General features: G+C 60.9%; 4 protein-coding genes across 11 annotated transcripts; 2 read left to right on the forward strand and 2 right to left on the reverse strand.

Annotated features, from left to right (window-relative positions):
* The first annotated feature begins 3531 nt into the window (after positions 1-3531).
* Positions 3532-6399, forward strand: ASPHD2 (aspartate beta-hydroxylase domain containing 2). The gene is made up of 3 exons (XM_070951400.1): positions 3532-4547; positions 5339-5452; positions 5618-6399. Exons 1-3 carry the CDS (start codon positions 3743-3745, stop codon positions 5725-5727), a joined length of 1029 nt encoding a protein of 342 aa, XP_070807501.1. The 5' UTR covers positions 3532-3742; the 3' UTR covers positions 5728-6399.
* A 977-nt stretch (positions 6400-7376) lies between these two features.
* On the reverse strand, positions 7377-11903 carry HPS4 (HPS4 biogenesis of lysosomal organelles complex 3 subunit 2). 5 transcript variants are annotated; one of them, XM_070951390.1, is made up of 13 exons: positions 11836-11903; positions 11674-11764; positions 11415-11558; positions 11215-11322; positions 10472-10588; positions 10232-10326; positions 9894-9966; positions 9668-9704; positions 9441-9561; positions 8946-9108; positions 8636-8768; positions 8450-8558; positions 7377-8146 (listed from the first exon to the last, which is right to left on the reverse strand). In XM_070951390.1, exons 1-13 carry the CDS (start codon positions 11853-11855, stop codon positions 7975-7977), a joined length of 1383 nt encoding a protein of 460 aa, XP_070807491.1. In that variant the 5' UTR covers positions 11856-11903; the 3' UTR covers positions 7377-7974. The 5 variants fall into 5 exon arrangements, with proteins under 5 accessions (XP_070807491.1, XP_070807490.1, XP_070807492.1 ...); XM_070951389.1 differs by having other exon boundaries at positions 8450-8588; XM_070951391.1 differs by lacking the exon at positions 10472-10588 and having other exon boundaries at positions 8450-8588.
* On the forward strand, positions 11863-14066 carry SRRD (SRR1 domain containing). Of its 3 annotated transcripts, none has more exons than XM_070951398.1 (7): positions 11863-12258; positions 12415-12455; positions 12647-12843; positions 12946-13044; positions 13153-13304; positions 13567-13612; positions 13812-14066. In XM_070951398.1, exons 1-7 carry the CDS (start codon positions 11948-11950, stop codon positions 13908-13910), a joined length of 945 nt encoding a protein of 314 aa, XP_070807499.1. In that variant the 5' UTR covers positions 11863-11947; the 3' UTR covers positions 13911-14066. The 3 variants fall into 3 exon arrangements, with proteins under 3 accessions (XP_070807499.1, XP_070807498.1, XP_070807500.1); XM_070951397.1 differs by having other exon boundaries at positions 11864-12258; positions 13719-14066; XM_070951399.1 differs by lacking the exon at positions 12415-12455 and having other exon boundaries at positions 11864-12258; positions 12647-12752; positions 13719-14066.
* A 274-nt stretch (positions 14067-14340) lies between these two features.
* TFIP11 (tuftelin interacting protein 11) lies at positions 14341-19527 on the reverse strand. 2 transcript variants are annotated; one of them, XM_070951385.1, is made up of 12 exons: positions 19259-19527; positions 18975-19155; positions 18732-18888; positions 18331-18458; positions 17811-17963; positions 16894-17412; positions 16671-16777; positions 16416-16584; positions 16089-16332; positions 15370-15512; positions 14967-15132; positions 14341-14817 (listed from the first exon to the last, which is right to left on the reverse strand). In XM_070951385.1, exons 1-12 carry the CDS (start codon positions 19468-19470, stop codon positions 14462-14464), a joined length of 2535 nt encoding a protein of 844 aa, XP_070807486.1. In that variant the 5' UTR covers positions 19471-19527; the 3' UTR covers positions 14341-14461. The 2 variants fall into 2 exon arrangements, with proteins under 2 accessions (XP_070807486.1, XP_070807487.1); XM_070951386.1 differs by lacking the exon at positions 14967-15132 and having other exon boundaries at positions 14568-14817.
* Between the last annotated feature and the right edge of the window lie 455 nt (positions 19528-19982).

A 19982-nucleotide genomic window follows, 5' to 3' on the forward strand; every position in this document is an offset into this window, starting at 1 on the left:
GGAACGCCACCCCCCTCACTCTGGGGTGCCAGTTCTGCTTGAACAGCCTGCTCTCCAAGGCCTTGACTGAAGGACCACCCCCCAAGTCCCCCCTGCTGCACCTGGCTTCAGAAGGGGGGGGGTTCAAATATCCCGCCAGGAAGCCCACTGTGTCTTCAGCCACTCTGACTGGGATTCCAGGGGCCGGGTGGGAGGGAGCCATTCCCTGCCGCTCCCCATGCCGGAGCAGAGAGATTAATGCTGCCTCTGACCAAGGTAAGCAGCCCCCCCACCCCCGCTTCCAGCCCGCGTGCTCAGAAGGCCATGTGGGACCCTCTCATTAGCCACTGTCTGGAGGCCTGGGAACAGGGTGCTCCTCTCCATCCCTCCTTCCCCTTTGGGATATTTGTTGAATGGAGCCCCCCTCCCCCCCCAGCCTTGCCTTTCTCCATCTTACTCCTTTCAGCAATCATCCTGGGGAAGACAGAGATCCAGACAAGCAACAGATAGCAAGGGGGAGGGGGGAAGCTCCCACATGGCCTTTTGCTGCTATTGAGCATCTTCCAGATCTTTGTGGCTAAATCCACCAAGGATCACAGAGAAGGTAGGATAGGATGGACTACCCATCATGTTTTTGCATAGCCTCCTGCTGAGACTTGGGAAACCACAGCACATTCTGGACTAATTGGCCCTCAAGGAATGGGCAGCCTCCCACCAGCCGGCCTGTAATAGAGTCCCCGTCCGTCTGTCCCCCCAACCAAGGAGACCAGCAGCCAACCCCCCCCCCCCCCCCCCCGCATGGGAGAAGACACCCTCAGCTGCCGTCAAGCGCCTTGATGGCCCTCTGGGGCAGGACGAGAGAGGGGTTTGAGGGATGACTGCTCACTGGCTGGGAGCCATGGGTAGGGGCATGGATTGTTCTGCATGCTTCTCCCAGCTAAATTCTGTCCCCCCCCTCCCATCTGGAACACAGACTTCAATGGATTTGCCTCATTATTATTCCGGAGTAGCCACCTCAAGAGGCTGGGCTGTTGCCAGCTAAGAATCTTCAGCCTTGCCAACTGAGTGCCAGATGAGATGTTGCCACACGGAGGAAGCCAGAGGCTCAAAGCCTGCAGCCAAGGAAGGTGGGATCCAGGAAAGCATTTCCCAACCTCCGGAGAGGGCCCTCTCCATTTCTTCCATGCAGAAGCCACTCTGTGCGTGCTCTGTGGCATTCTTGTTTGGCGCACCGACGCTGCCACTCAGAGTAGGTTGCGGCGCTGCTGCTAAGGTCGGCCTTGCCCTGCTGGTTTGGCTCCCCCCAATCGGGCCCTCGTCTCAGCGGCAGCTCTGGCCTTAAGGCGAAGCTCCAGCAAGCGGTCCCGAGGCTTTGGCTTCCAACCGCCTCTTCCCAGGCTTGGCGGCCGGGACCAAGCGCCGCTTGCAAAGCATTCCACGCGGTCTTAGCGCAGGTCCGTCCACGTTTTCCCGAGGCAGGTAGGCGACGCTACCCGCAGGGCGGCTCCGAAGGGGAGCCCGACTCCATCCCCCCCGCCGGAGGCGGCAGGACGCGCCCCGCAGAGGCGAAGCTCGCCAAGCTCCCGGCCGCGGCATCCGCACCCACGGCCGCTGGCCGGCGAGCGAGCCTCCCGCGGCTCCTGGCGGCCAGGGATGCCCACGTGGCGGCGGTTGCGCCATGCAGGCGGCCCCCTCCCCGGCGGAAGAAGCGCGCCGCGCCCCGCGAGAGCCTCGCACGCTCCCAGGGCTGGCTAGGACGCGCGGCGGCGGCGGCGGCGGCCCCTCCCCGGCGGGGCCGGGCGGGCTGCTGGGAGTTGTGGTCCGCGCCGCCGAGCCGCCGGCGCCGGAGCAGACCGTCGATCGGTGCGGGCGAGCGGAATCCGGCGGCAGGTTGGGCGGGCAGGCAGGCAGGCAGGCGAGCGCGAGGGAAGGAGGGAGGGAGGGGAGGGGAGGGGAGGGGCGCGGGGCGGGGCGGCCGCCCCCGGAGCGGGTCTTCTGCCAGGAGGCGGCGTGTGCCGGGGGTGCCCGGCACCCGGAGGGCTCTTGGCCCGCGGCGGCGGCGTCCCTGTGGGCCGGGAGCCTGAGGCTTCCGCCTGGCTTGGCGGGGGCTCCTCTGGGCAGGACAGCCACCTGCGCTGGGCACGCCTGTCTCGGCTGCGGGGGAGCCGCGTGGGCGGCCGGCTTCCCGGGAAAGAAGGAAGGGGCTTTGCCGCAGGCCCGGCGTCCAGGCTGGGAGTCCGGGACTCCTTACGCGCCGCGGCGGAGCTGCCCTCCCGGCCTGCCAGATTACCCTGCAAGCCGGGAAGCCCCGCGTTACATAAGGCTGCTTCCGCCCGGGAGGCTCCGGGAGGCAGTGCCAAGACACTGAGCCCCCCCCCCTCCCCCCCCCCGAAAAAGGGACCCCCAGCAACCGGGGCAAGGAAAGCCAGAGACTGAGTCCAAACTGCCCGCTTCTCCATGGGCGCTGGCGATTGCGGGTTGGGGGGGGGCTGCCTTGCTGCTTTCTTTAAGGGGCCCCTTCCAGGCCATTTCGCTCAGGCAGAGGCTGGCACCCGCCTGTGGCCCCCAGGGCGGCTTTTGGCCGTCCCTCTTGGCCCAGCCTTGGCTTGTCCTGATGTGGTGGAGGGTGCTTCACGCTTTTTGGGTCCCTGGTGCTCGCTGCATTTGGCGCTTAAATCTCTGAGGAAGGGCCCTTTTGATGGAGGGCAGCCTCCATCCCGCCCCCCCCCGCCCCTGTCTAGGCGGTTGCTGAGCTGCAGTCCCAGGAAGGCATCCCAGAATGGGACATGGGAAGGTTGCTCATTTCACCCAAGCAGGGATGGGTAGCACAGCTCCCCCTCTGCCTCAGGGAAAGGCGTTGCAGCCCCCGATGAACAGGCATCCCAGCTTCCCGCCTGAGCCGATAAGCCACAGCTTTGGGTGCCTTCAGAGTTGGTGACTCACCAGCCTCTCGATCCCTAACAAATTACTGCCTTGGTGCTAAGTGGGTGGCACAATGTGGAGGTGGAGGGAGGCGGTTGAGGCAGGCGGGCAGCTGGGCGGCTCAGAAACGGGCTTCTGCCTGCCCTGTGGAAGTGCTGCCTCTGCTGCCCCTGGCGGGTTCCCTCCCAGGACCCTCTGCTCAGGCCTACAAGGCTGCTGGGCATGGCTCTCCGCCCACTAGGGAAGGAGGCAACCTCTGCCAACCAAAGCTCTGGGACTGGCAAAAGGGATTCTTTGTTTCCAGCCTGGTAGCCCATCCAGGCTCTCACCTTGCACCCAAAACCAGGGAAGGTCAAAGGGAAAGGGTTGCACGGCTCCTTAAGGTTCAGGAATTATGGGAGGTGCCCCCGGGCACTCCTTTGGGGCACTGGGTGATGGGGTGAGGGTGGGCCGATGGTACAGGCAGGGAGTCTCCTCCCCAGTGCCCCGTGTGTTCTCCTTTCAGGTTGTCCGAGAAGATCAAGGGGGAGGCTGGATTCCCGCAGCTACTTTGTTTGGAGACCCAGGAGGGAGGACCAAGGTTCTCAGAGCAGCGCCTCCCCGCTTGAGAGACACGATGCCGCCGTGGGGGAGTCAGGAGCCCAGGCCCACAATGGGACCAGCCCCACTGGCCACCTTGAGCTGGGTACTTGGCATCCGGATCCCTAGGAACTCTTTCGCTGCATGACCGGCCTTTCTCCGATGGGTGAAGCTGCCCAGGTCCTGCCCAGCTTCTCCTGTTGAATTTCTTCTTGGGCGCCTGTGTGCCCCAGGCGCAAGGCTTTGTACAGCTGCTGCCAAGATGTCTCTGGAAGGGCTGATGTGCTGCCGTGGGTCGCTTGACTGGCTGAGGGAGTTCATCGGCTCCACCATCCAGTCGGTGCGGGACTGTGACCCCCCTGCGCTCAGCACCCTGGCTGTCCTGCTGGCCCTCTTCGTCTGGTACTGCTACCACGTGGGGCGGGAGCAGCAGCCCCGGCCTTACGCCACGGTGCTCCAGGGGGGCGTGGAGGTGGCCGGCCTGCAGAATGGCTTCAGCCACTGCCGCTCCCCCGAGTGCGTGCGCTGTGCCCAGAGCGATGGGCTGAACCAGAAGCTCTACCACAACCTGCAGGAGTATGCCAAGCGGTACTCGTGGGCGGGCATGGGCCGGATCCACAAGGGCATTCGCGAGCAGGGCCGCTACCTGACCAGCCGCCCATCCATCCAGCGCCCAGAGGTCTTCTTCCTGCCCGACTTGCCCACCACCCCCTATTTCTCCCGGGAAGCCCAGAAACACGACGTGGAACTGCTGGAGCGCAACTTCCAGACCATCCTGTGTGAATTCGAATCCCTCTACAAGGCCTTCTCCAACTGCAGCCTGCCAGACGGATGGAAGGTCAACAGCACGCCCAGCGGTGAGTGGCTGACCTTCTACCTGGTCAACCAGGGCACCTGCGTGCCCCGGAACTGTCGGAAGTGCCCTCGGACATACCGCTTGCTGGGGAGCCTCCGCACCTGCGTGGGCAGCAACGTGTTTGGCAACGCCTGCATCTCCATGCTGACCCCTGGCACAGTCATCACTGAGCACTATGGGCCGACCAACATCCGTGTGCGCTGCCACCTGGGTAGGTTCTGCGGTCCTCTTGCCTGCTTCCTGGCTAGTGTTCTGGCAAGAGGGGTATCGGTTACCGCCCAGGACAAGCCCCGGGTGGCCTTGAGCTGGTCAGCAAGGAGGGAGGCAAAGCATCTCTTAGGGGCTGGAGTTGCCCTGCGCTGCCTTTGCTCGAGAGTTCTGCCCACTCAAACTCCCCCTTGCAGAGTTTGAGGGAAAGAGCTTTATCTGACGCCTGACCTCATGTTCCCAGCAGCCAGAATCTTCCAAGATGGTTTGAAAAGGCGGTTGGCGGGTAGTGGTGGTAGGAATCAGGTTCTCTGCATAATGAAATTTCTGTGCTTTTCCAAGTGGCATTGGATGTAGCCGGTGTAAAGTTGGGAATCCCATTCTGGCATTTGTTTGGGATTCGAGAGCCCGTTTTGTTATAAACCCACAGTAAAGGCTCATTTGCATGGCTGGCACAAGCTGCCTCACATACCAGACTGGGCAGCTGCCATGGCAACTGCAACCGTGGCCTGATCTGTATTCTGCCAGGCAGCTGCCCGAGACCTTTGGCTACCCTGGGTTGTCTGGGCAACGCCCCTCTGTTGGGGGGGCAGGTGCTAGAGATGCAATTGGGAGTGTGTGCGTATGCGTGCTCCTCTCCTTTGTGGCCAGCTGGAAGCATAAATGCTCTAAGCAGTGTCTTTGGGGGATCCAGTTATTGGGGGCTGAGATAGTGGAAGGGCAGCTCCTCAGGCCAGGGGGCTCGGTTGATGCCATGCCTTGCCTTTCCTCTCTCCTTCCTTCCCCCCTTTGCAGGTTTGAAGACACCCAGCAGCTGTGAGCTAGTGGTGGGAGGTGAGCCCCAGTGCTGGGCCGAAGGACGCTGCCTGATTTTTGACGATTCCTTCCTGCACACAGCCTACCATGGAGGCAAGTTTCTTCCAGCTGAAGACAGTGCTGTGCCACAGAGACCCAGAGGGCGTTTTCCAGGCCTCCCCCTTCCCTGCGGGCAGGAGGTGCCCCAGGTGAAGCGAGCCTGGGTGGCATCTCTGTGCCCATCCCCTGGATCAACCTCCCTTCTCTTTGCTCCTCCAGGCTCCCCTGAGGAAGGACCCCGTGCGGTGTTCATGGTAGACCTTTGGCACCCCAACGTCGCTGCGGCCGAGCGCCAGGCTCTCGATTTTATTTTTGCTCCTGGACGGTGACGTGGGGCTCCTTTCCGGAGCAGGTTCCGTGTTTCTGCGGAGTGGGCTGCTCTCCCGCCTGTGCAACATAGGCACAGCTGATGTGGGGTTCACTCCTTGCACCTGATTTGGTACCCAGGCCTTTCACCTTACAACCTCCTCCCGTCCGCCACTTTGCTTGGGGCTTGACTGCCCCCCCCCCTTTTCCTGTGATTAGGCCAAATGCTGCTGTAGTATCCGTCCACCTTGCTTTTTGTGCGTTGCTGTGCCCAGAATTTTGCATCTGCAGTTTTTGGAGGCGTCAGTGAACCTAGTTGTACCAATCTTTCTCTTGCGAACCTCCTCAAAAGGCAAACCACCCAGTTGCCCATCTTCACTGAAGCTTCAGAAACCACAGTGGGCCACCCTCAGCCGGATCCTGTCTCCACTCCCCTTCTCTTGGCAGAAGTGAGTGGAAGCATAGCAGGGCAGTGTTTGGGGGATGGCCGAGACTGCCCCCCTTTTCTCAAGCCCTGCATTGGCTGCTTTGTGCCTTGTTTGGGGTGCTCCTGCCTGGACTGGGGCAGCATCCTTTGCGCACCGGTGGGGGGAGGGGCTGTCATGGCCTCTCCCTGCAGAGTGGCAGCAGGAGGAAGGGGCTTTCTGGCCGCCTTGGGGGCAGAAGCTGAAAGCAAGCCAGCCCCAAATGCTATTTCCCACACGGGGCAGTTTCTGCACCCCACCTGCAACGTGGCGCATAGCAGCACTGTGGCTTGGCCAAGGCCAGGACTTTTCAATAAAACACTTGTGCTCAATTCCTGTTTTTTCCTTTGTGGCTGATGGTGGTCAGAGTTAGACTTTGGCGTCAGAGGAGAAAGTGGAAGGAGCGACCCTTCTCTCTCTCTCTCCTGGTGGGCCAGGAAGAGGCAGAGGAAGCCCTGGGGCCAAAGCTCTCCTCTTTGCTGGGATCCAATGAATTCCCCGGGTGTCTTTTAAACCAGAACTCAGCAATCCTCTTGCCACTGGCCGAGCAGGCTGCAGCTGACAGGTGCTGAGTGCAGATCAGGCAGGGGATCCCCCGGCATCTCTCTGGAACCCTCAGCCCTGGAGACCAGGAGGGAGCATGTCTCTGCTGGAAATTGCAGCCCAATCTGGTTGCTGTAATGATTCACCCCCTTCCGAGAACCTGGGGGCTCCCATTGCAAACACACTGCAAGACTCGATCAAGTGGAGCTCAACTTCAGGGGAGGGGGGGTTGGGGTGGAAATTGGGATCTCTGGGGCAACTGGAGGCTGTGCAAGTCATGTGTCCAGGATGAGCTTCCCTCGGCTCCTGTGCCTGCTGCCTTGCCGGCTGGGGCTGGCAGACGGCCTACACAGATGGCGGCTGAAGCTTTCCTGCAGCAACTGCAGGCACAGAGGCTATTTCCCTTCGGGGCCTCTGTTGCTACGCAAACACTCCTGCTTGACTGAAAACATGGCTGCCCACGGCTGCTCCCAATGGCGGGCTCCCTCCCAGGGCCCCAAGGTCTCCTGCTAGGGGCCGGGTGTCCATTGGGGACCCAGACCTGGGGATCAACAGCACAGGGCAGGCCCCTCCTTACGAATGCAGGCCGGGAGAGCCAGAGCAGAAGACGGCAGCTTTATTCTCCCCCAGACCTTTATTCAAGCCCACCCACCCCCACCCCCCATGCTGCTTTTCTACAGAGCAAAGATTTCAGAGAATCCAGGACAGCAGGGAGTGGCAATGGGCATTAGTCCATCTCAAGGCAGGGGAAGGGGCTGGAATTCCTTAGCAAAGATCACGTGCTCCCCCCCCCACCCCAAAATAGGAAAGCCTGGAGGAGTGCCAGCAGCAACACGGGTGAGAGCAGGGCAGAGGAAGGCTCCCCTCAGTGCCACCCTCTGCCATTCAGAAAGCACCTCCCAGAGAGCAAGGCCCCCAAAACTGCTGCCGCTGCCCACTCCTCGGTCACGGTCTGGCCTGGAGCCAAGTCGCTTTCCAAAGTGCGGGGGGAGGGGGGGCGCTGCACTTGTAGGCACTGGGGAGGGTGGAGGGGCGGAGAGAGTCCCAGCAGAGCCCCCCCACCCACCCAAAGTGGGGAACCACCCAAGGGCAGGACCCGAGTGCTGCTCTCTTTGACTAAGGCCTCGGCTCCTTCAGGCAGGCCCACCAGCAGGCCCACCTTGGGAAGACGTGGCAAGGAGTCGGTGGGCCAAGCGCAGTGGGCAGGCTTCCAAGGCTTCTGTGCCAGAGCTGAGGCAGTCCTGGATAGGCGTGGAGGCCACCTCAGAGCAAGTTCACCCCGTGCTTGAGGAGCTTCAGCCTGGCCTTGCCGGGCAGACTAACCATGCTGTCCCGGGGGTTGGGCACCCCTGAGTTGTAGGGTGGCGAACCCCTCTGCTGAAAGTAGCTCTCCTGGACGGCATTCCGGCAGCCATAGACGGCCGTGCTGGCGTTTCTGAAACAGATCAAGAGATGGGTACCGGTTCTTTTATGCTGGGGAAGCAGTGCAGAAGAGATGGTTACAGCAACTGCGCCAACCACACACTCGGGCAGCAGCTGCCTGGCAGAAGAGCTGGGTGAAATCAGAGAGTTGTGTCTGGTTCTGGTCTGCTAGATGGAGGGATGGCACTGAGCCTCCGCCATCACTTCTGTGTGCCACAGACAGTGCTGGGCTAACTGGCAGGCAGCCGTGGTCTAGCAAGGTCGCACCCGAGTTGCCCAGTGCAGGGCCCCCAGGCCCCCCTCCGCCCATCTTTACCTGAGCGTCAATTCAGAGGTGGCGGGTAGCTGCTCAAAGGTGGTGTGGATCAGGCCGGTGGCTTGCAGGAAGTGTTGGTCCTCGGGGCTCGTGGCCTGCAGGACGTTGGCTGAAGGGACAAGTCGCGCCATCAATGGTGCTGGGACATGAGAGGGAAGGCTGCCTCCCGGCCCCTCCCCCACTCACTGGTGAGGATGTTCTGGATGGCGTCATGGTGAGCAAAGTTATAGGTGCTCCTGGCCGAGGGGAGGGGGCCCTTGGGAAGGGTCTCTGCCAGGTGGACCTCCAGACCGTTCAGAGAAGCCAGGCTGCTGTGGTACTGTGAGTTTAGGAGGTTGGGGGGAAAAGAGAGAGAGAGAAAGATTTGTGAGAGCCCCCTCCTCACAATAGTCCCACTTGGGAAGCTGTCTCCAGGAAAGGGTTCTGGAGGGCAGGGAAGCTGGCCTGGCCACCTCCCTGAACGGCTGCCTTCAGGGCCTTGAGTGAGTTTCCTTACCACGTCCTCCATGAAGTCTGCGGAGCTCACCAAGGGCTCTTCAGCCACGAGGGCCAGCACCAAGCCCCGAATGTGGTGAACGTACAAGGCCATCCTCACCAAGGGGGCTCCATCTGCCCCTCCTGCGGGAGCCTCACTCCCTTTGCTGCTGGCCAGGTCAGCCCTGCGTAGGCGGAACAAGATGGTTGAGCTGGACTGGCCCCTCCTGCCCCATCCCCATCTGCCTCCCCTTGGAAGGGCGGGGGCCCCTACCACCCCTGGGGAATGGTTGGCTGTCTGGACAGAAGGATTGCCCTGACTGGACATCAATGCTGCCCCCGCTCATCCTATTAGAAGGCAGCTGGACTGTCTGGACTGGCACAGTGAGGCCAGAGGGCACCTGCCTTGGCAACCGAAGTGAGAATCTCCGGGGAATCTCCTCGGAGAGCCTGATGGAGTCACTGAAGTCACAATGGAGAGCCGAGCCCGGGGGGACTGTCATGATTCTGTCCTTACCTGGTCATCCACTCTACAGGCAGTTCCCGCAGGGCAGCTGCTTCGTCCTCCAAGAGGTAAACAGGTGTGACGCAGACCCCTGGTGGTAAAGTTGTCAGCGCAAAAGAGGTCAGGAAACTGCCTGGAGAAAAGACCAATCCAGAATCCTCAGGCGCTCAGAAGGACCTTGGCAAGTGGGCAGCAGGGCTCCAGAGGGTGGACGGAGCCATGCCCAGCTCCCAGCTTACCCTCTTTGAGCTGCGCTGCCCCCTTTTCCGGCCCACTCTAGAATGGAAGCAGAGAGTTAGCCAGGTGGTACCAAGCTGCAAAAAAAGGTTATTTTTCTCAGAGGAGGATTATTTCATGACCGCCCCTCCCCCACGATTATTACACCAGAACCATCCAAATGATATTGGCACATTTTCTACCCTCCTCCCCCACCCCCAATGCCACAAGGGTAGAGCTACAACTTACACTTCCATCCTCTGATCCTTTCTGCAGCAAAACTCTGGCAGTGAGCTCAGGTGGCAGCTGTGTACTGACCACCCTGCATGGGGAAAGGAAGGAGAGGTCACCTGTGGGTGACCCCCAATCCCTGAAGAACGAGGCCCATCTAAGAGTACAAGAAGGCCCTTGACCACTCAGTCACACGGAGGCCTTCACATGGGAGGGGGGATATGGGGTACAGGGGATCTGGCCCCGGTCTGATACACAGCAATTGTGGAGCTGATTGTCTTCAAGGCCACTGAGCAAAGGCCAGTGGAGGAGACCATGAAGTCTCAGTGCTGACCTCCTGCTCCCCAGACACTCACCGGCCCCGATAGAGGATGCAGCCCGCCAGCACGTGGTGAGAACGCTGGCAGCTCTGCAGGATGAGGGCAGCTTTCAACAAGAGCAAAGGGTCCACCTGCCAGAGAGGAGAGCCGGAGCAAATGACCCTTCTAGGCCCCTCGTGGCAGCCAAAGGGCCTTGTCCCACCTGGCCCTTCCTACTTTTGACTGCGCCACAAGAAAGCGCAGCAAGTAACAGGCCGCAGCCCTCCAGGGAGGCACCTTGGTTTTGTCCAAGGCCCAGAGGGAATTAAACACCCGGTGGAGGTCGCTGGAGTTTTGCTGCAGGTGGCCCACGTACAGTTCCCACTCCCGGTCAAGGTCCTCCTGTGAGCGCTCCTGGGAAGGACAGAGAGCATCCCGGTCAGAAGTGGGTGCAGGGGAGGGACAGCCCCCACCACTCAAGAGGCAAGCTGCCATGCAGAAAGGCCTGCCTTTGGTGGGTCAAGGAGGCTCAGACGGCCTCAATGTACCCGGAGCAGAGGGAGAAGTTGGAGCCGAGGCTGGAATAAACCACAAACCGATACAACGTTGAGGGCAACTGCCAGGAACTTTTCCAAAGTGCTCCACTGGCTGGAGGGGCAACTGACACTGAGAGGCTTCAAAAGAGCCCCGGTTGTTTCCCAGGGTTACCTAGGACTTGCTGTCAGGTGATGATTATTAGGCATCCGTCACCCGCAACACCTGAGCTCTCCCAGCGGCTGGCCGTACATTACTCTCCATCAGCCGGTGCGCCACCCCCGCCCAGCCACCCGGGCTCAGGGGAACCGGGACGGCAGCTCAGCAGACGGGGCAGCGGCTGCAGGGATACGTTCCCCAGATGAAGAGAGAAAAACGCAACCAGCTGTGAGGAATCTTGCAGGGCGGCAGACGGGCCCCAAGGGATGCCACGCTCTGCCCAGGGCAGTAGCCCGGCCCCTCCCCCTGATGGCCGGCGGAGTCCAGGCAGGGAGGGGGCGACCCACCGCGTAGGCCCTGGAAGCCGGCCCGTTGTAGAAGCGGAAGAGGCCGACCAGCCGCTCCAGGAGCCGCCTGCAGCTGAGGTCCGAGAGGTCGGCGGTGCAGCCCAGGACCTGCAGGAGAGAAGGGCCGGCATGGGACACTGACCCGCCCCGATCCCGCCACCCCCAACCCCATCCCAGGCCACCCTGCAGCCCGGACTCACCCACAGGTAGCTGCCCTGCGCTTCCAGCGCGAACTTCAGCTTCCGCAGCCGGATCAGGCCCGGCGGGCAGCCGGAAATCTCCAGGGCGCAGCGGGCCACGCCCGCGATCTGCCCGCACAGCAGCTCCTGCTCGTCGCGCGGGGCCTGCAAGGCAGGAGGGGGCCGGTGGGGCAGCCGAAGGGGGAGGGGAGGGTGGCGGTGGGAGGGGCCGGTGGGGCAGCCGAAGGGGGAGGGGAGGGGAGGGGGGAGAGGAGCCTACCTGGCGCGGGTAGAAGCAGCAGATCCCGGCGTGGGTGGGGTCGCCTTCGCCCCGCACCTTCGAGGCGTCGTAGAGGAAGAAGCAGCGCCACCTGCGGGAGAGGGGGGGGGTCAGCTGGGGGGAGCTGGAAGGGGGGGCGCCGGGGGGAGAGGGGGGGCGTACCAGGCGGGGGCGGCGGCCATTCTGGGTTCTCCGCAGCGGGACCTACAGGCGGGAAGAGCGGGGGACCGACGGGGGGGACCGGAGCCCCTGCCTCCCGCGAGGCTCTCTGCCCATGCTCAGAGGCGCCCTCGACAGCCGGACCCGGAGAAGCCACCCACTTCCGCCAGGAAGTCACGTGCGTGGACGCGATTCCGGTGGGGCGGGGGGGCTCCCCGCGGAAGAATCGCGCTCTCCTGGCTGCGCGGCGACGGGTGCCGCGGAGGGACGTTCCTCGCCTTTCGCGTTTCGCTGCTGTTGCGGCATGTCCGCGGATGGGGGCCTTGCGGGAGGGGACAGAAGGCGGCGGCGGCGGCGGCGGCCGGCCAAGGACGAGAGGCCCGAGGCGGCGGGCGAGCGGCAAAGGCGGCGGCTGCAGGAGGCGCTGTAAGGACACCCCCCCCCCCAAAAAAAAGAATACCAAAAGGGGAAGAGGGGGAATGGAGCTTCCACAGACCGGCGCAGTCTATCTCCGAAGGAGAGAGCCCCGCCCTTGCCCCCCCCTCTTCTTAGCACCGAGTTCCTCCCTCCTTTCTTTGGCAGCTCCGAACTGAAGGATTCCGACTTCTGGGAGTCCAGCCGAAGTGAGGCTTCGTTCAGCGGCCAGACCTGGGGCGGAGGGGCCCCCCGAGCCTCCCGGAGCCAGCCAAGCGCCCTTCCGGAGGGAGAGCCAAGGCCTGGCTCGGGGCACCGCAGCGGAGCGGGGCAGCGCTGGCTGGGCCAGGGGGAGGGGGCGTGCGGGGGGACCCACTTTGGCCTCTTCCTCCTCATCCAGGAACCATCGCGAAGGCCCTGCGGAGCCCCCCAGCAGCCCAGCAGGACCCCTTGGCAGCCTTGCGGGAGAGGCCGGAGGGCCCCGGGGGCAGAGCGGCGGGCCTGCGGTGCGTGTGCTACGGCCTCGGGAGCTTTTGCTCGTGCGGGAAGGCTCGCCTGCAGCTGGCCTTCCTCTTGCTGCTGCTGGAGGAGCTCAAGGTTGGGGCCGCCGGCTGGGAGGCGAGGTGGGGGGGGGGGGAAGGGCGGGGGAGGCCCTCGTGCCAGTCACCCCCCCTCCCCTCCCCCGCTGTTGCACTGCAGATCGCCCCGGAGCTGTGCTTCGTCTTTGACCCCGTCTTTTCCACGCTGGAAATTGAGGTGCTGAGCGGCCTCGGCCTCACCGTGCTGCAGTGGAACGAGGTGAACTTGGGGGGGGGGGAGGGGGGGAGCCAACGTGCCTGGCCCCACAATCGGGGTCTCTTCCCTGAGGTCGGCCCTGCAGTTCTTGGTAAGCCCTTTGTTGCCCAGGAGGGGAAACGGAGCATCGAGGGTCCCACGCTCTTCTACATGATCCACTGTGGGAAGGCACTGTACAACAACCTGCTGTGGAGCAACTGGTCTGCGGAGGCCCTCTCCCAGATGGTGGTCGTGGGCAACAGCTTCAGGGGCTTTGAAGAGAGGTACGGGCTTCCACTGCCACCTGGGCAGGGAGGGTGCTGCTGCCAGCCACTCAGCCTGTGCACATCCTTTTAAGGCCCTGGCTGAGTTTGTGCGATCCTGGCGTGAGTGTGGATTCCTTCACTGTGGGACTCAAAGGTGTGAATTGCTGATTCGACCCTAACCCTTGGTCCCCTCATGCGGTTTGGCTGAAAGCTGAGTTTTACTTTCCCTCTCCACATTTTGTAATATCCCGTCTCTCTTGTCCCCCAATTCCCATTTTAGGCTGCTGGCCAAAGTCTTCTATGAGAATTATAGCTACATTGCCAAGGTGGGTCTTCCTCTCTAGCTTGGGTGGGAGGGACTTAGTTCTTCTAGTCTCTGGCTGCCAATGTGCCCAAATCCTGCGACACGTTCTTGTGCTCACCTGTCCCCAGGTGTTGGTGGCAACTCAGGAGGAAGCCCTTCCACCCCACCTGCAACACCCCGATGTCTTCAATGACACATCCGTCCACCGCTTTCCTCCGCAGAAACTGAGGGACCTCCCCCAGGACTGCTGGGCCTGCCAACCAGAGCCCCTTTACCCGGAAGAGACTCAGCTGGAGATCATCAGAAACAAACCCCAATAATATTCCTCCCCCCTTCCCATGCACAGGAAAGGGGGGGGGGGGAAGCTGCAGCAACAGTGTTGGGAGCCCAGTCTGGGCATGCAATGAGCCCTGCTCTACAAGCAGAGGACAGACTCAACTCTTGCTTCTTGCTCAGGGCAGGATGGGGGTGGGGGGTGGGTGGTGGGTGAGAAAAGAGATGGAAAATGATGGTAGGTCTTGCTCCTTCCAGGAAACCATGCCAGGATTTCTCCCCAAAAGTGGAAGGGGAATCTTATATTGACTCTTGTAACCATTAAAAAATATTATCTTGAACCCTGTGCCTTTTATTAACAGCAGTTACTCCTAACTTTCTCAAGCCCCTTCAATGATTTGCCAAAGTAATTGCTTTGCCCCCACCCACCCCCCAAGGATGGGCAGTTTGAGCATTTTTAACAGACAAGCACCAGAATAAAGCATGCCCTTTATTTACAGATAAAGTCAGGGCTGGGTCTTTCCAGCCTCTTTTACAAGGGGCCATAAGCACTTTCTGGTATGGGGGGAGGTGGGGCAGCTCTTTGAGTCCCTCCTGCTCACTTGGCCATGTCAATGAGGCTCTGCAGAGATGTGGGCACCCAGGTCTTCTCACCCTGCACAAAGACCACCCCCCGGTCGATATAGATGATGATGCGCCCGAAAGTGTAGAGCTGCTTTCCCTCGTGCCGCTTCCCAATGATGGGCATGAAGACAATGTTGTGCTCCTCTGCTTTGGTCTGGATCAGGTCTTTGAAATTCATGGGCACAGAACTAGCAGCCATGCCAATCCCGCGCTGGGCCATGTTCTCGGCTTCTCGGCGCTCCTGCATGGCCTCGTACTGGAAATCCTTCCGGCGTTCTGTATGCGTGAGGTAGGCGATGTTCTCCCGTGCACCGGGCTGCATGTAGCCCCCTGTCAAGGGAGGAGGAGAAAAGGGATGAGAATGCCAGCAGCCCCACATGTGCATTAACCCCTCCATGTAATTGGCCAAGAATCTGGCCTTGAAGCTTTTCAGATAACTGGAAGGACAGCATCGGCCCGAGAGCCCCCACAGCACCCACCGACGCTGGAGGAGACTGCTCTGTTCATGATGTCCAGGGCTTCGTTGAACTTCTCCTTGATGGAGGGGTGGGCCAGGACCTGGTCGGAAAACATGGACTTCCAGCCCAGGTACCACTTAGTGATCTCCTCATAATTGGGGTTGTTGCTGAGCCAAGAACAGAGCACCTGTGGGGGGAGGGAGAAAGGGGACATGCAGCAACAACCCACCACAAGCTCCACTGACTCTTGGGGGCCCTTCCATTCCACTCCTGGCAGCCCAAAGGCCAAGGAGATGCTCCTGAACAAGGGAAGGGCCATTTTCTGCAGCGGGGTTCAAGGACCAAGATGCCCAACTGCTTTAGGGCTCCAACCACTTGGGGCATGGTGGCTCTTAATCCGGGCCAGACCCTGAGGGACACCCACCTGCAGCCACTTGGGGAAGAAGTGCTTCTCGAGAAGCCCCACCAGGCTGGAGACGGAGATCATCCCTTCCCAGTCCATCACCCAGAAGAAGGCGTCCATGTGCTGCTGGTGCGGATTGATGATCAGCTCGTTGAGACACAGGCCTATGGGGAGGGGAGATCAGCAGGAAAGGCCGCCAGCCATTAACTTGGCCTCCTGGGGGGGGGGCACAGACGACCTGCTCCCCCCACAAGCACCTCAGCTCCTTCACAAGCAAACCAACTGGTCAGTCCAGTCCAAATATTTTGCACTTTATGAAATTAACTGCTTAGTTTTACAAAGACTGACACTCTTGGGGGGGATCCCAAAAACCGAACCAGGGAGGAGAGCGAGAACCACCCTGGAGCTGGTAGTTGTCGGTCTTCTCCCTTTTCTGGGGAAGAATCCCACCTCGGCTCTAAATCTCCACATGGGGATCATCGACTCACAGATAAGCTGCCCTTCATCCGCAGCCAAAACCCTCCCCCTCTCCTTGCTGAGGAGGAAACAGCTGCAGGAGGAGCGGATGGTGAAGGCCAAAAGCAGCAGCCTTGTTGTACCAAGGCCAAACAATGGTAGCCAGCCAGAATCTCAACATCTGGGATTTCAGGGCCTGCCCACATTCACCTTCTTGAAAGAAGATGCTAACAGTCTGCCCGCCTTTGGGGTGGGGGAGAGATACTTTCTCTTTCTGCTCTCACCCAGTTTGGGCACAATATTCTTGACCATGAAAGCCTCCCATGAGCCTGGAGTGAAAACCTCCTTCCAGGGCTGCAGAATCAGCTTGGCCGAGGAGTCGCTGGGGTGCCACTTCTGGAGGGCGTTGGACAGCTTGTTGCGGATGGGCGAGTAGAGGGGTTCGAGCCGGGCCTGCATCAGGGGCAGCCAGGGGTGTATCCACGAGTGGATGGGTACGGTGTCAGTTAGAGGGTTCCAGTTCTCCACCTAAAGCAACAGTGAGAGAAGTGTAGAGACTGGGGCTGCGGAAGCAGCTTCCCCACAGCGGCCCAAAGAATTGCCCATCACACCTCCTTCTGTAGTTTGGGGAAGATCAGCTGGTCTAGAATGTTATCCAGGATCCACACTGGAATGATGTGCCTCCAGCTGTCGAGGAAGTCCACGATCGGGATGCAGTGGCGGGGCTGCCACTGGGCCACGATATTTCGCACGTACGGCATCCACGTTTCCCACATCAACCTGAGGATCCCAAGCGAGCAGTTCAGGGCCCGAATTGACCCAACCTACTTACGAGATTCTTCTCTCCTTTCGTGCTGGAGGTTTACCTGTGGAAGGCATCTGAGCCCAGATCCTGTGCACTGTGAGAGAGCAACTGATCATTCTCCAGCAAGGCTTTCCATTTGGCCAGGATCTCCGTGCCGGCTGTGCAGTCCTATAGAGAGGAAAGAGAGACATGGCTCTAATTGCAAGTTTGGTGAGATGCGCACCGATCCACAAGCCTTCAGAAGCTGGCTTGGAGCTGTACCCAAAGGCCCATGGAAGCCCCACCTTGAGGGGATCCCAGTTCTTGAAGTAGTCCTTGACCAGAGGGAAGACGATGGCCGCGGCCAGGTCCACACGGTCTGACATCTGGTACTCTTCATAATACTTATCCTGGAGGGTCTCAAATATCTTGACGCACTCGGGCAGAGTCAGAGGGTCTTCGCAGTTGGGCTGCATCCGCCTCTCGCACTCTTCCACCAGCTCCAGCACCTCACTGAGGTTGCGGATGTCGGTCTCCTCCTGCAGGAGCACCTTCTCCATCTTCTCGATCTCATGGCTCAGGTTGACCACCATGTCCCGCTCGTATTGCAGCTGCCGGTCATTCTGGATGATTTCCTGCTCTGTCAGGTCGATCAGCAGCTGCAGATTGTGCTCCAGTTCTGGTAGGGAGAACGTTGGTGTCCTGGCATCCTTGCCCAAGATGGGCAGCTGCTGCTGGGGACCATCCTCCGGAATGTTGTGCTTCTGGCTGATCTGACTGTAGCTGTAGTAAACCTTCTGCTCCCGACCTGTCATGTCAATTACCTTCCAAAAGAGAAACCGCACCCAGTGAGGAGGTGGAGAGGCACAGCAGGCCCCAAGGTGGAGCAGGACCCCCAACTTAGAGTCACCTTGTAGGGAAGAGGGGTGGCATAAACATGTAATAAACAAACTTTTTGCTTAATGCATTGTAAGCCGCCCTGAGTCTCCGGAGAAGGGCGGCATATAAATTAAATTAAAAAAAAAAAAAAAAAAACGTAGGCTGTTGCTGACATCCATTTCACCCTCAGAGCCCCAGGGAGGCAGCTGGAGATATTATTAAGGATTGCAAGCTCATTCCATGGCAGACCCTTCACGGCTGTCTTTCGTGGATGTAGCAGAACCGCTTAGCCCCCACCCCCTTCCTCCCCCCCTGCCCTTCTTGCTGCCATCTCCCAGCTCACCTTGACCTGCGCCAGCTCCTTCTGAGGGGCAGACAGCTGCTTGCCCGCCCTGCCCTTGGCTTTCAGCTCCTCCACCGTTTTGTAGGTATACTTGGGCTTTTTCTTGCCCCCGCTGGGGTCCTTCCGCCACTGGCTGAGTTCCTTTTGAAATTCCTGAGGGCAGAGGAGAAACGTCAAAAACAGAGGCAGGCAGGGCACAATCCACAAGGCGCCCATATTTTACTGAGATAAAGCGGGAGATTGCATGGGATGGAGGAGGGGCTGTTGTTCTCTCAAAGAGGTGGGAAGCCACAGGTTTCCCAGCAGCCAGTCTCTTGCTGGAAAGCAGGGGCAGATTGGACCAAGCCATGCCAACCCTGGCTGAAGTCTGAAACATCTGGCATGAACCACTCGGGCACTTTACCATATAGAAGGATAGGAAGCTATTCGAGAGCCCTCATTTTGCTACACAGCGGGGGGTGGGGGGGGGGCTTTCTCCCACACCAGCTCTAATGTGGCAAATGAGAACATGGGGTCGTACCTCCTCCTCCTCCTCGTCAGAGTCAACAATGGGGAAATCTTGCAAGGACTGTGTGGTTCGCTCCGAGCCATATGCCCCAATTGCTGCCTTGCCTTTCCTCTGCTTGGCCTCAATGGGGTTGATGATACCTAGGAAAGTCCTTCGGGGTTAGTGAAACGAAGAGCTCCCTGCAGACGCCAATGGAGGCTCCATCACTGGAGGACTTCAAGAAAATATTGGACAACTGACGAGAAGACCTCCAGCCCCATCTTTTTGGGTTGCGCTACCAGCCTCCCCTGAATTTTATAAATCACTTATTTGTGAGGACCATGGATAAGAAGCCGCTTCTCAGAGAAGCCGGGATGCAAAAAGGGGAATAAGGCAACGATGGGCTTGAGGAAAAGAGGGAGAGCCGGCCCTACCTTGGGCGTTCTTCCCCAGGCCTCGGCCGGGCACGTAGCCCATCTTCTGCAGGAGCTTCTGCCCGATGCCCTTGGTGTGCCTCTCCCAGCTGCCGAAGTCGGCGAAGGACTTGCTGCCGCCCATGAAGCCCTTCTGGCTGGGCTTGAAGTTGCCGCCCTGCATCGGTTCGGAAGGGGGAAAAGAGAGGATGAGCCCCGGGGAGGCCGGGAGGGGGGCGCCCCTTCCTCCGCCCCTCCCCTCACCGTCTTCAGCTTCTTCGGCAGCGCCTCCTTGGGGGGCTCCTCCGCCCGCGCCCCGCTCTCACCCTCCTCCTCCGAGTCCTCGTCGGGGCCTTCCTCCGAGTCCTCCGCCGCCGCCGCCGCCGCCGCCCCCTTCTTCAGCCCGGCGCTGATGAAGCTCACCGGGGCCGAGTAGTCCCGGGACCTGGGGGGGGGGAGGGAGGGGGGGACACGGGGGCGTTTAGGGCGGGAGGCTCCGAGCCCGGCCCTTCCCCCCCTCCCCTCCCCTCCCCTCCCCGCCCGCGCACCGCTTCCCGCCGAAGCTGGGCCTCTCCTCGTCCGAGTCGCGCTCGGCCCACAGGCCGTAGATGGCCTCCTCCTTGGTCTGCCGGTGCCGGTGCCGGTTGGGGTTGAACTCGTTCTGCAGGTCCCACTCGCTGATCTCGAACCTCTCCATCTCCACGCCGTCGTCCTCCGCCGCCGCCTCGCCGCCGCGCCCGTACAAGTGCGAGAGCGACATGGTGCCCGCGCGGAGTCGGGAGGCGCCGGAACGGCCGAGCGGAGCCGCAAACAGCCCGCTTCCGCTCGCCCTCCGGAGGCTTCCGGTGCTCCGCGAAGTCCCTGCGCCTGCGCGGGAGGTGGCCGCTCTCTCCTTCCCCGTCTCGCTGGCGCGGCGGGCCCGGGCGCGTCGGTCTTGCTGGTGTTTGTCTTCGGTCGTTTCCCTCCCGGGCCCGATCGCTTTGCCTCGGGGGAGCCCCCCCGCCCCCCGCAGCTGCGCCCGGCCTCAAAGCCCCCCCCCGGGTGGGAGCAGGGGAGGAAGCGGTGCCCTCCCTGCGGCGCTCTTAAAATCGGGCTGAGAAATAAGTTGAAAATGTAGGTTTTGCGCTCCTTAGAACGAGGGGAAGCCCCTGAGCGTTGCCAGCGCAGATCCCGTGAAAGAGAAATCGGAGGTGGGGAATTGTGAGGCTGACCTTCCTGCAAGGAAGCAGGACAAGGAGAAAGGATGGCGGTGACCGGGAAGGCTCAGCCGGT

Source organism: Pituophis catenifer, unplaced genomic scaffold (assembly GCF_029215685.1).
Source record: "Pituophis catenifer annectens isolate HBS135680 unplaced genomic scaffold, rPitCat1.0.hap2 SCAF_10, whole genome shotgun sequence".
Taxonomy (NCBI): domain Eukaryota; kingdom Metazoa; phylum Chordata; class Lepidosauria; order Squamata; family Colubridae; genus Pituophis; species Pituophis catenifer.

What these genes read in the sequence shown, in the direction of transcription:
- ASPHD2 (XM_070951400.1), top strand. Translation starts at nt 3,743, where the DNA reads ATGTCTCTGGAAGGGCTGATGTGCTGCCGTGGGTCGCTTGACTGGCTG. An exon ending in CCGTGTGCGCTGCCACCTGG is followed by an intron (nt 4,548 to 5,338) that starts GTAGGTTCTGCG and finishes CCCCCTTTGCAG; the next exon opens with GTTTGAAGACACCCAGCAGC. An exon ending in GCACACAGCCTACCATGGAG is followed by an intron (nt 5,453 to 5,617) that starts GCAAGTTTCTTC and finishes TTGCTCCTCCAG; the next exon opens with GCTCCCCTGAGGAAGGACCC.
- SRRD (XM_070951397.1), top strand. Translation starts at nt 11,948, where the DNA reads ATGCTCAGAGGCGCCCTCGACAGCCGGACCCGGAGAAGCCACCCACTT. An exon ending in TGCTGCTGGAGGAGCTCAAG is followed by an intron (nt 12,844 to 12,945) that starts GTTGGGGCCGCC and finishes GTTGCACTGCAG; the next exon opens with ATCGCCCCGGAGCTGTGCTT. An exon ending in CCGTGCTGCAGTGGAACGAG is followed by an intron (nt 13,045 to 13,152) that starts GTGAACTTGGGG and finishes TTTGTTGCCCAG; the next exon opens with GAGGGGAAACGGAGCATCGA.
- TFIP11 (XM_070951385.1), bottom strand. Translation starts at nt 19,470, where the DNA reads ATGTCGCTCTCGCACTTGTACGGGCGCGGCGGCGAGGCGGCGGCGGAG. An exon ending in CCCAGCTTCGGCGGGAAGCG is followed by an intron (nt 19,156 to 19,258) that starts GTGCGCGGGCGG and finishes CCCCCCCCCCAG; the next exon opens with GTCCCGGGACTACTCGGCCC. An exon ending in AGGAGCTGGCGCAGGTCAAG is followed by an intron (nt 17,413 to 17,810) that starts GTGAGCTGGGAG and finishes CTCTTTTGGAAG; the next exon opens with GTAATTGACATGACAGGTCG.
- HPS4 (XM_070951389.1), bottom strand. Translation starts at nt 11,855, where the DNA reads ATGGCCGCCGCCCCCGCCTG. An exon ending in CGCAGGGCAGCTACCTGTGG is followed by an intron (nt 11,323 to 11,414) that starts GTGAGTCCGGGC and finishes TCTCTCCTGCAG; the next exon opens with GTCCTGGGCTGCACCGCCGA. An exon ending in ACCTCTGAATTGACGCTCAG is followed by an intron (nt 8,147 to 8,449) that starts GTAAAGATGGGC and finishes GATCTGTTTCAG; the next exon opens with AAACGCCAGCACGGCCGTCT.